This window comes from Silurus meridionalis, chromosome 21, assembly GCF_014805685.1.
Source record: "Silurus meridionalis isolate SWU-2019-XX chromosome 21, ASM1480568v1, whole genome shotgun sequence".
Lineage (NCBI taxonomy): Eukaryota > Metazoa > Chordata > Actinopteri > Siluriformes > Siluridae > Silurus > Silurus meridionalis.
Window position 1 is genome coordinate 5,826,034 of NC_060904.1, and position 13,113 is coordinate 5,839,146.

The 13,113-nt window shown below is 38.4% G+C and overlaps 1 protein-coding gene across 1 annotated transcript in view; it reads left to right on the plus strand.

Moving 5' to 3' along the window:
* Positions 1-13,113, plus strand: part of dok6 (docking protein 6) — a 77,784-nt gene that overhangs the window by 35,921 nt on the left and 28,750 nt on the right. Inside the window, exon 3 of the mRNA XM_046833596.1 lies at positions 3,321-3,435. Coding sequence (XP_046689552.1) covers positions 3,321-3,435 — 115 coding nt within the window. The remainder of the gene's footprint in view (positions 1-3,320; positions 3,436-13,113) is intronic.

A 13,113-nucleotide genomic window follows, 5' to 3' on the forward strand; every position in this document is an offset into this window, starting at 1 on the left:
GTTGTGTGTGTCCATTTATTTCTTAACATTGATGCAAAACTAATACCAATGCACCAATTTTTTTTTTAACATTACAAGTTTTTACCTTTTCTATTTAAATATAACAAAATGCACTGTGATATTGTTGTCAGAGCACAAACAAAAGATCTATCTATCTATCTATCTATCTATCTATCTATCTATCTATCTATCTATCTATCTATCTATCTATCTATCTATCTATCTATCTATCTATCTATCTATCTATCCACCTGTTAATTTACCTATTTGTCCATTCATCCACCCATTTGTTCACCTGTCCATCTGCCTATCTATTGATTCCTTCATCCATCCATTCATTCAGCTTTTCACCTGTCCATCTGCCTACCTCTCTATTTATTCCTCCATCCATCCATCCATCCATCCATCCATCCATCCATCCATCCATCCATCCATTCCTCCACCCATTTATCTATCCATCCACCTGTTAATTTACCTATTCGTTTATTCATCCACCCATCCGTTCACATGTCCATCTGCCTATCTATTGATTTCTTCATCCATCCATTCATTCAGCTTTTCACCTGTCCATCTGCCTACCTCTCTATTTATTCCTCCATCCATCCATCCATCCATCCATCCATCCATCCATCCATTCATCCACCCTCATATCCATCCATCCCTAACTCAATCCATTTATTCATCCATCCATCCATCCATCCATCCATCCATCCATCCATTTTTTTTAATTTACATTAAAATATACAGCTGTAAAATAAATTCAGCTGAATTTAGAAGCAATAAGAAAAGATTAGACCGTTATTGCAATATAAAACATTCATCCATACTGACACAAAATATAGAGTATATATAATATTATATTGTTTTTTTTTTTATTGTAGATGAGCACATTATCCAAAACTGTGATTTTTTTTTCTTTTTCTTCTGATTTGCCAGAGTGTGAGCTGTGCCGTCTGCTGTGAGTGTGACTAATATAAGCACACACATGATTTTACACCCCCAAAGTCCCCAGTTGGCAGGAAATTCAACATCTGCTGTCAAAATGTTTCTGTAGAGCAGAGTTTGTGGGAAATGCAGCTGAACTTCTGTTTTTAGATATTTTTCTTAAAGAGAAGTTGGAGATTTTTGTCACACTCAGAGTAAAGTGCAAAGGGGTTTTCTTTCCCTGAGGTAGTGCACTGCATATAAAACAAAAATCCTTTATTTTATATATTTTTATACTTTTATGATGTAGCTGTCAGATTTAAAGCAAGCAGTGAAGCGACTTTCCTGTAAAAACAAATCTTTTAACTTTGGTGTTTGATAGTTTCCTAACTGGTGATATATTGTCATATTGTTTCTCAGTTTAATATTTACATTAATAAGATCAGTCATCACTTTTTCTTCAACTTCTTGTTCCAATACATAAACCTGTTTGACAAACTTTCTATGAATTTAAATGCAAACTGTACATTCTATACATAAATTTTTCAAGGTGTACATAAAGCATACATTTGTACTTTGACCTACGAGTTTAATTCGTTCTGTGGTCATGCTCCTATCCCAATTTGCTCACACATCAAGAGGCGATAAGCGGAGGCGGAGGGAAAACTCGTTTTTTACTATCACTCCTGTACACTATGTATCCCTTAACTTTTCATTTTTTACTTTTTCTTCTTTGCTTATCTTAATTTTTGTCACAATCTTCGCTTCTGGCTTTGCTTCGCCATCTAGCAGCGGCGTCTCGAGTGACCGAGTGACCGCTCGTACCTCAGAAAACTCGTACATTAATGCACTTGTAGGTCTAGATACCACTGTATTTGGTTCAAACCGGGTTTAGTAATATGTGCTGATTCGCACCGGTGCAAGTTAACAATGTGATGCATCAATTTAAAGTCTTAAGTTGGCATTTGTACCACAATGCATTGTTTTTGACATATTTGCATCAGTTACAAATAATAAATAAATACATTGTTTCGTATATAAATATTACCAGATGTGCAATACTTTTAACCAATAATTGTGACCAGCAATTTGTGACCAATATTTTATATGTACTGCAGATTTATTTTTCCTCACTAAACTGTTTCTCAAGCACGTTCTCTCAGCTCTACTGCTGCTACATGAATATGGTGTGATAAAAAAATGATGGAGATTGAGGCGTGTCCTGAGATCTAAATATAGATTTACATGGCAGAGGTAGAGCTGCATCTTCCTGGAGACAGAACAGAAAAAGATCATCTGGGTTTACTTTTACTTCATTTTTTTACTAGGTTTTTGTTTTACTTTTCATTTTTTTTGCACTACAAAGGCCTGTTTGTGAAAAGGCTATGTGTTAAAAAGCCTTTAAGTAAATTTTGGATTTGCTGTCTGTGCATCATATTGCATTAAATCATATCGTGTTAAATCAAATCGAAATCGGATCACACTGGATCATAAAAGGGTCAATTGTATCGCATCACATTTGTAGCTGCTCAATTTGTATTTTTTAATATATTGTATCATTGTTTATGCATCGAGATATTTCTCCTTCCCACCATCAGAGGTCCTTCTTCCCTCCACATAGAACCAGTTTCTTTCCTGCTTGTTTGCTATACTAGGATAATTCACTTTCATCCTCATTACAAAGTCTTGCCTTCAAATTTGAGTCTAATTTTAACTAATTTGCCTGTTGTGTATCTTGTAGAAGTCTGCCAAGCTCCAAACTTAGATATGTTTATAAGGACAAAAGTTTGTGGACATCTGACCATAGGATTAATATGTGCTTTTTTAATAGGTGCAGATGAATTGTCCATACGATAATAAAGTTTGTATTTCAACAGACAGTATTGTGCACTTGATTATTGTTATTAAAACCTCCAGCACATGGAGCAACACACTTTTCCTGAGCCACTAGGGTTGAACCTCTCATCTAACAGTGATATGTAAATAAGGAAACATAAAAAGGGGACGGTTTTATAAGAACATTATCAACAATGGACTTATGTGACTGCAGCAATATAGTTTATTGAGATTATTTTTACATAACATCATGTTTTATTCATCCAAATGAGTACATGTTTCACAGCCATTTTATTATACCTATTACAAGCATATATCGGAAATTTCCTTTCCATTATGTCACAGTATATTGTATGTTTTTATTGTCATAATATATAATACGCTGCTGAACTGTAGAATCTTTCTATTCTTGTATCAAACAAACTGCACTATCCATTCAGATAGTTCAGCCTGTTTTGGTCCATCCACATATCATGATGTTTACATCTTCCTCTTGCCGTTGTCTTTTGTTCCTTCTTTTTATTCATTTCAGTAATGACTTGTGTCGTTTACTTGCGTAGATAACTGAGCTGCACAACATCAAGAACATTACCAGAATGCCTCGGGAGACAAAGAAACATGCCGTGGCAATTATCTTCAGCGATGAGACGTCGAAGACATTTGCCTGTGATTCAGGTAAACGATCTCTCCATCCTCGCAAGAAAGTATTGCACGTTGCCATTATGCTGAACAGAGAGAGAGAGAGAGAGAGAGAGAGAGAGAGAGAGAGAGAGAGAAGGAGCATCTAAGCCACTACAGCAACATTATTATGCACAGAAGGTAAACAAATCAAGTTAATCTAGTAAGTGAGTCAGTATAAAAACCAATTACAAGATTATAAACCGATTAAAAATATAAAAAAAACACATTAGTTGAATCCACCAAAGCAACTAATACAATAACTTACTTGATGCACTAAAACACTGCTATAAGTACAACCCCAAAAATAGTTCACTTTACCAGAAAGGGATTTGATTTGCAAAAAAAGATTCACTTTTAGTGCCAATAACATCCACTTCATCCAATTTCCCTACTACAGCAGGTGTACTTTTTCCTTTCAATTTAGTCACAGGTCAATTCTTACCCACCAGCCAAACTCTCCCTTATTGCAAAAGGAATATTGAAGCCAAACATATCTTCCTCTAAAACATTTACATTTATGGCATTTGGCAGATGCAATTGTCCAGAGCGACTTACAACTGAGCAGTTGAGGGGTTAAGGGCCTTTCTCAAGGGCCCAGCAGTGGCAGCATGGTGCTGACCAATGACCAATCACAGATGCCCAAAATGGGTTACAGTTTATATATTTGTTTGACATTGATGTTGACATTGATATTCATTTATGTTGTAATACAATATGTATTATTGTCATACAAGTAAGAAATGCATGTTCAAGGTCCTTCAGAGGCGGGCTCAGTAGTAATCCTTGATGTTGTTCCCATTTGTGTGTGTGTGTTTTTGTATGTTTTTAGGTCTTGAGGTTATTACAGTTTCTATTAAACCTGTGAAGTTCAGATAATAAGTCAATAATAAGATTATTATATAGCCAGAAGTTTGTGAAAAGCTAACCATAAGATTTGTATGTGCTTTTTAAACATCTCATTTCACATTAATCCCAATTTGCTTTTATAATTCTCTCCTGTGTAGTGCCACTAGATTTTGAGGCCTTGGGTACAGTCAATGCTCTAATTCCCAAAGGTGTTCAGTAGGGTTGAGCTCACAGCTCCATAGCAGACCACTGAAGATCTTCTACTCCAACCTATGTAAAGCATACGTTCATGGAGCTTGCTATATGCACTGCATTGTCATGATGGAACAAGTTTGGGTCTCCTAGTTAAAGTGAAGGGAAAATGTATTTTTACCACATCCTACAAGTGTGTGCCTTCAACTTTGTCTTTCCCAATACTTTTGTCCATATCGTGTATATCAACTTGCTAATATATTTGCTAATGACCTCTTGTATTTGCTTCAGGAATTCCTTATGGAGCCCAGTCCCCTCTCGCAGAACCTCTGACCTATTGCAAAGAAACTTTTTTAAGCTCTTCAAACACCAAACTAGTTTGCTGGCTGTTCCTTACAACTTTTTTTGAACCAGAAATGCAGCAATCCAAAGATCTGGGTCATAATTAATACTTTGTTAAGATGAGAGTAAATTTTCATAAGGAAAAGTGCAACAAAATTAAAAAAATAGTCAGTTTACTTCCATTTAAACAATTTTATTAATTAATGGTGTCCTTAGTACGCAGTTATTTATCTTAAAGCATATTATTCGGTAATTTATAGGATTTATTTATTAGCTACACTGGAACAAATAGAAAAGGAGAGCAGTAATAAGCACGAGAAAACGCACGTATGTCCGAACTCCTTAGACAGATCCTGTGAGTTGAAAAGGTTAAAAAGAAAGTGCTGCATAGTGAAATCAGATTCAGTCAACCCTAACTCGCAGCTAATTAAAGACAATATAAAAGCCAGTACTGGAGAACACAAATGTCAGGGCTCAGTACACACAGAGCAAAGTCTCACCACTTTATTATTCACTAGACCTACCTAATAAACTAGTGTAAATGTACAAGAGCAAAGAAAGTCAAGTGAAAGTATCAATTTAGCATGTTGTATGGAACGCAGTGTCATTTTAATACCTGTTGTAATGAGCAGTGCTTCAGGAAGTGCTTCCTCCCCTATGCTATTAGGCTTTACAAGATTAATGAGTTCGCAGATTACTTTCCGAACTCCTCCAACGTTAATCATGCAATTCATTTTATATCAGTTAAAAACTTTAATTAGCAGGAAGTGTAAAGCACAGTGCATCATTCAGTAATCTGTATGCGCTTGTGAAAACTATTAGTATTTATCTGCCTCGTTTTGATCTGATTAGGCTTATTGTGTTTACACCTAAATCTTTATCTATATAGAAGATTGTTACTCTTGTATCTGCACAATATTTCTGCCCTGGGCGATTCAACTTATAGAACAATACAAAAATACCAATCCAGTGTGTTCCCCCTGGACCCCCTTAAGGTTGCCTTGTAAACCGTTTCGAGCACACAACTACAAATGAGTTAGTTTTAGCTGTTTACTAAAAACACATGGCTATGGTTTATGCACAGAATCTGAGGTGGCACACACATAGCCTAGCAAGCACCTGGATTTGTGTCTCTTCAAGCTTAAAAATGAAAAAAGATCTTTTTTTTTTTTTTTTTTGTCCACCAGCTGTTTGGCACGTCTGCGACTCTTTTTTTTTGACACTTGTTACATATTTGCACTCTGCTAAAATATGGGCGTGGAAGCCAGATTTTTTTCCCCTGTTTTCTTTTTTAAAACTGGGGTGTCCATCCATCTTTTCAATGAGACATCCATTTATTCATCTATCCTTCCATCCATCAATTTTTGTCTATTATCTGTACGTGACACAATATCAGAATTGGACTATGAAAGACACTAGTGCAAGATCATCAAAAAGAACATTTTAACAAGACATAATGTAGAAAAAAACCCATTCATGACAAAACCAAGTGCAAGCGCGAGCAGAAAAACACAAAATGCAACACACATAAAAAACCTAACCACAAAGGACATAGCGGAAATCAGGCTTAACATTATGACACTATAACATTATGACCGGTGAAGTGAATAACACTGATTATCTCTTCATCATAGCACCTGTTAGTGGGTGGGATATAGTAGGCAGCGAGTGAACATTTTGTCTTTAAAGTTGATGTGTTAGAAGCAGGAAAAATGGGCAAGTGTCAGAATTTGCTTGAGTATGACAAGGGCCAAATTGTGATATCTAGATGACTGGGTCAGAGCATCTCCAAAACTGCAGCTCCTGTGGGCTGTTCCTGGTTTGCAGTGGTCAGTATCCATTTATAGTGGTCCAAGGTAAAAACAGTGGTGAACTGGTGACAGGGTCATGGGCGGCCAAGGCTCATTGATGCATGTGGGGAGAGAAGGCTGGCCTGTGTGGTCCGATCCAACAGAAAAGCACCTGTAGCACTTGTAGGTCATAATGTTATGCCTGATTGGTGTACTTGTTTATCAGATCTATATGACATTTTTAGTAGGATAAAAAAGGATGTTGATGTACTTAAATAGGACATCTAAAAAAAAGGAATTTCCTGGCCAAATCCCACCCCTGGCCAAATCCCTTTTATCATACCACAGCTTCAAAATTAGGAAGGGGAAAGGCTAATAAGTGCTTCTTTCAACATGTAAAGCCAGACATTTTTTTTTAAGAAATGGTGCTTATGCTGCATTACATGGCAATAGAACATACATGTCTACCATCTTCCACATATATCAGCTCACAAATGATTGGCTAGAGTCAATGTGACTGACAGAAAACAGAGTATCCCATCCCTTTTACCCTGAGAGCAAGGTTAATATTGTTTTATTGGCTCCTACCTAATGGGTGACTACAGTGGTAGGCCATTTGGTACCTGGGCCTTTAGTGTGGATTTATAGATTACAAAGAGAGAGACATTTCACATAAGGAGGTCGAATACCATTTTTACTAAAGCAAGCTATAAATATAAATAAAATAAATGAATAAAATACGATAATAAAAATAAATAATAAAATGCAACCTGCTCACCAGAGATGAATGGTACCGCTCGTAGGCACTGGTCAAAAGTGGCGAAAAAAAAAACTTTCCCGGGATGAGACAAGCTAGCTTCGGGGTTGGCCGACCTTTAAATCAATGTTTAAAATGTTTTTTTTTTTTTAATGTCCAAGAATAAATTCATTTCTCTTCCTCCATCAGCCATTTTGGGCATGAAAAAAAGTCTAACTCAGATGTATTAATGTGTGCAGCATGCTACAAACGTGTTTTGCTAGTCAAAATTGGCTTGGCTCTGACCAACCAATAAGAAGACGGAACAATTCTGATGCTTTTCGGGGCCAGCTAGTTGGCCATGTGAGGCAAATTTGAAATCTGATTGGTTAAAGAAACAACCCATTGCTAATATAGTTTAAAGTACATCGGCCAACATTACTGATTTTGAAGGCCCTGGGCAGATTTTGATTGACATGGCTGCACATAGAGGCTTAAATCTGATTGGACAAAAAATGTAACATCCACATACACATACTGGAAGCAGTGCAGCCAAGAAAAACTCTAGGAAATGAAGAGAATAAAGTGTTGGAAATTATTACTATTATTATTTCTAAAAATTGCTTAAAATAGTTGACCAGACCTACATAGACATACAAAAACAAGAGGTCAAGGTTGTTTGCTCGGTCAGAGACATGGCTGCATTAATGAATACGTAAAAACGATAACTAGAAATGACAATACAAGGAAACACAAGGACAGAATAATAATTGGGAACACAAGCTGGGCAGAACACAAGCACAAGCAGGTGCAATGCACAATGCAACATCTGACTAAGAACTGTTTATAAAGTGTTCTTGATGAAGGTGATCATAATGCACAGGGGTCTGTACTCAGAGGGGAATTGAACAATCGGTGTGCATATGAAAAGGCAGATTTTTGGCAATGAACAAAAAAAAAAAACCTAGGAAATAAAACACAAAAGACATGACTGTGATGCAATCCTGTTGTAATGCACCCTTTTCCACCTTCCATTTGTCAGTCAGTATGAGTTTGTGCATAGGCTATTGCTCCCCAAATTCAAATAAAAGCATAATAAGTCCAGCGTTTTAAAATAGTACCATCTTAAAAGTACCATCATGCAACCCCACTGCCCTTCTGTGTAGACTGAAATATATTTTAGTTTTGCTCTCAGTCTAATGTCTGTCAACTGCCAAGTCACAATGCTGCTGAATGCTAAAATCTGACCAATCAAAGTGGTGTTTAATCTTCTATAACAGCCTCTCTGCTTCGGCAGTAGTTCCGGCTGTAATGCTAATCACAGGTTTATTGTGAATGCATTCTTACTGTATGTGACTTACAAATAAAATTTGAATCAGAATTTATGTGGAAATGAACCATAAATATGTGTGTAATTCTTAAAAGAATTACAGTATGTTCAAGATTTATGAAAGACATTTGCAGGGTCATTGCTTTGTAACAATCATAAGAAACTTATTTCAGGAAATGCTTTCCATGACAGTTTTTCCTGTACATTATTATCCATCAAACCACAGAAACTCATTGCAACCTTTTTGAAAAGGAATGCTTACTGACATCCTAATGGGATTTATTAGCATATACTACGTAACAGCATGTGATATACAAGTTGTCAAAAGGTTTTCTTTTGGTCCTTCATCCCTTAGATCCACTAGATATACCACCAAGGCAACACATTACCAGTGGAGACCCACAAGGACCAGTAGATTTTTCTATTCAATGCAATACAATTCCCATTACCATTAACCATTAAACTATTAAAACCATTACAGATTCTTTAAGGGGTTTTTGTTGTTTTTTTAGCAGGGGTGAAAGTTTTGTCTAGCTTCATGAAAAAAAAATGGAAGACTGGTGATGGATCAACTGTATATAGCTGATGTTCACAGATGCTTGAAAGGGTAACAATAAATAGACAAAAAATGATGTGATGTAATTGATGTGATGTAATTGATGTAATTAAGAGAAATAATAGGGGAATAAAATACTTACAATAGGGACATTTTATTACCTTTCAGGAAATCGAGCTGCGTCGCAACGCTTTGGGAACACTTCTGCGTTGTCTACGCTCTGAATCACATGTGAAATCTGTTCTAGTCTCATTCTTGCTTAGGAGTGCTCCAGTTCCTGGGGCTTGCATATGGACCTCGCAGAGGCTTATGAGATGGGCTTGTCTCCAACATCACTTGCCCGGTCCAGCTCCCATTCACAGGCTTCGAAAGCACGACTTTCAGCAGTTTCTTCCCCCTGCGAGGAGAGCATGCAGCCCCGCCTCGGGGGGCGGTTAGCAATCCCCAAGTCGAGGAGCTCATGGACTTTGTGACACATAAGACGTGAAACATGAAACGTGAAAAGTTCTGCCAGACGTATAGAGCGAGGCTATATGATTCAGATCGGGTCTTGTCCACCGCGTTTCGACGGAGTCTTCCCACCCTAATGGGAGCTGAACAGGCTCCGGTTATGGAACTATGAGTAAACACTCTCCTGAGGCCATCAAGGTGTTTCCTCCATCATACAGAGTCCTGGTTCTACAGCCGGTACTTCATAGTTCCCAAAAAGGACGGTGGGTTGCGTCCTATTCTAGATCTACGTCAGCTAAATCGTTTACTAATGAGACTTCGTTTCAAAATGCTGACCCTCAAGCGGGTCATGCCTCAGATCAGATCCAAGGACTGGCTTGTCACAGTAGATCTTAATGATGCATACTCTCATGTATCCATCCTTTCTTCTCACCTGAGGTTTGCTTTTGGGGTCGAAGCTTACCAATATCGGGTTCTTCCGTTTGGCCTTGCCCTATCACCCCGCACCTTCTAGAAGCGTGCGGATGCGGCTCTGGCTCCCCTAAACTTCAGGGACATCCACATCCTCAATTATATCGCAGATTGGTCGATATTAGCTCGATCAGAGCAGTTAGATGTCGTTCTCGCTCACATGAGGCGCTGGGTTTTTGGCTGAACACCAAGAAGAGCGTGCTTTCTCCATTACAAAGAACCACTTATCTAGGTATCATATGGGATTTGACTGCTATGCACACTCAGCTTTCTCCTGCCTGCATTGCATCCATAATTACAGCCATCAGGAAGGTCAGAGAACAGCAGTCACTCACTGTCAAGCAGTTCCAGAGAGTGCTTGGGCTTATGGCATCAGCGTTCAATGTGATTCCACTTGGCCTCCTGCACATGAGAACCCAAGGGTTCTCACGAAGGGTGTATCCCCTCCTTTCTATCAAGGTCATGTGGCGATGCCTACGTGCCTTAGATGTTTGGAGAGATCCCAAGTTCCTATCTCTAGTCCCCGTGCTGGAAGTACCAGGTCGTCGCATAATGCTTACGATGGATGCGTCCCTCACGCCCAAGGTCTATGGGAAGGAACCCATCTACTATAGCACATCAATTGCCTAGAGATGCTGGCCATGCTTCTGGCTCTGAAGCATTTCCTCCCAGACCTCAGAGGTCACCATGTGTCCCTGTGGAGCCATTCTTAGAAGAAGCAAGAGATTTCCACTTGATGACAATTTAATCCAGAAGTAGGGCATCAGGATTGACTGGGAGATCCGAAGAACAGAACTGAATAGGATTAGTGGTATCTGAGGAGCATGTGTCGCTTAACAACAAGCAAGAGAGATAAAGAGAGAAAGGAAAAAGACACCATTAGGAAAGCCTACTGACAATTATGGTTAAAATGCATCCAATTGCCTGTATAAACATATACAGTAAACGGGAGATGGCTGCAGTTGTAGTGCAGCAAAAAATGTTTTTGTGCAAAACATCCAGAGGTCAGGTGATCAACGAGCAACAAACATAGAAACCGAACTAGATCGAAAATGTTGCTAAACAAAAATATACAGCACCTGATTGCAGAACAATTCTTTGCAAAATGCACTCAAATGAACAGGAAAACTAAATGCCGGTCTGAGAAATCAAGACACATATGCAATACGATCAATGATTGTACAAGGGCAAAGATGAGACAGGAATCAAAACCGAGCAACATAAACAAACACGACAGCTCGGGGGAGCGCTCTGTAGCGCCGCGGGCAGTTACGTGCACTGAGCGCCTCTGCACACAGGGGAATCCCTGTAGGAAGACATGAAATAAAACAAATACATTTCGGTTTGACTTTTGAACGGAGCATGCCTCCATAGAAGCCGAGTAGCATATCATTGTCACAATGAAGATGTTCTCTTCACATATTTAATCCAATATAATTCAATTCATATTTATTTGTGTAGCGCTTTTAACAATGAACATTGTCTCAAAGCAGCTTTACACAGATAATGTGGTGATAAAGAATAAGTTTGTTCTTTATAAGTGTAAGTTTGTCTCTCGTGAGCAAGCCAGTGGCGACTGTGGAAAGGAAAAACTCCCTGAGATGGCATAAGGAAGAAACCTTAAGAGAAACCAGACTCAAAAGGGAACCCATCCTCATCTGGGTGGCACCGAATGTCCATTTATTACAGATAAACGTTGAGGTGTGCAGTGAAGGAGATCAGACACAAACTCTAGTACTGAGTCAGTGTAGCAGACTGTTGACATTAACTACAGTCCAAATCCATCCTCCAGCTTTCTTGTTATTGGCAGCTTGGTGGTGTTGGGCTTGAACCTCCAACCTTCAGATCAGTAACCCAGAGTCCAAACTAGTGAGCCACCACATCTCCCCCGCTGTAGCTAGTTTTTGGAGGGTCAGTGAAATGCTGAGGCCAGTTGTTTTGTGTGTGAGATACTGAGATAAGTCCTGCTGAGAAATCGTTATCACCTTCCAAATGTTCTTTACCGCCACAGTCAATCCAGTTATCCCAGATACCACCGATTCTCAGCTCCACTGTTGGAGTCCACACAAAATAAAACTAAAAATAACACTAAAAAGGACATGACAGAGTAAATACACACATAAATGAAACTTCAGATGATGTACAATTCAAATAAAAGTAGGTCTTCATTACGTTCAATAATTTAAGGTACAACAGTTAATTCCCCCTGTGGTGTATTCAGAGGGAAGCTCCCTCCATAGGCAGCATTTTTCAAGCAGGGATTTTGCTTCCCAGAAACGTCTGTGCATATTTAGAAGTTATTAAAGGGACTGTGGTTTTCTCTCTAGAGAAAAAAATTAAGAGGAGAAGAGAAAGGGATTTTATAATTCTGTGGTGTGTGCAGTGGTTCATTGTATACATATTTTAGTATCCGTGTTTAAAAATATAAATGTTTTTTTTCTTTATTATTATTACCCTCATAGATTTTACCAAATATAATGGTTTAGCACTAAGGTTATTTTAAAGATAGGATCAAGATCTTCCACCCCAACCCATGAAAACCATATTGTTATTTGGAGACTTGTGCTCATTTAGCCACAAGGGTCTTAGTAAAGTCAGGTACTGATGTAGTGTAAGGAAGCCTGGGTTGCGGTCAGCCTTCCAATTCATCCCAAAGGTGTTTAATAGGGTGTCAAGATTTTTTAAGATTATATTTGTCACAAACAGTTATGAGGTGGTATTAAAAAGTTTAGAGACTAATGGTGCTAACTGGTGCTATTCCAACCACGTGTGTTACCACGTTTGCGATTTCATCATGGACAGCAAGTTAGAACAAAGAGCAAACGTGAAATTCCGCGTGAAACTGGGCAAATCTGCCACAGAGACATTTGATGTGACATACATTCGAAATACGGCGATGCGGCAACGAGTCGTTCGAGGTGTTTTGAGGTGCGGAAGAACATCACTGGAAGACGACGAG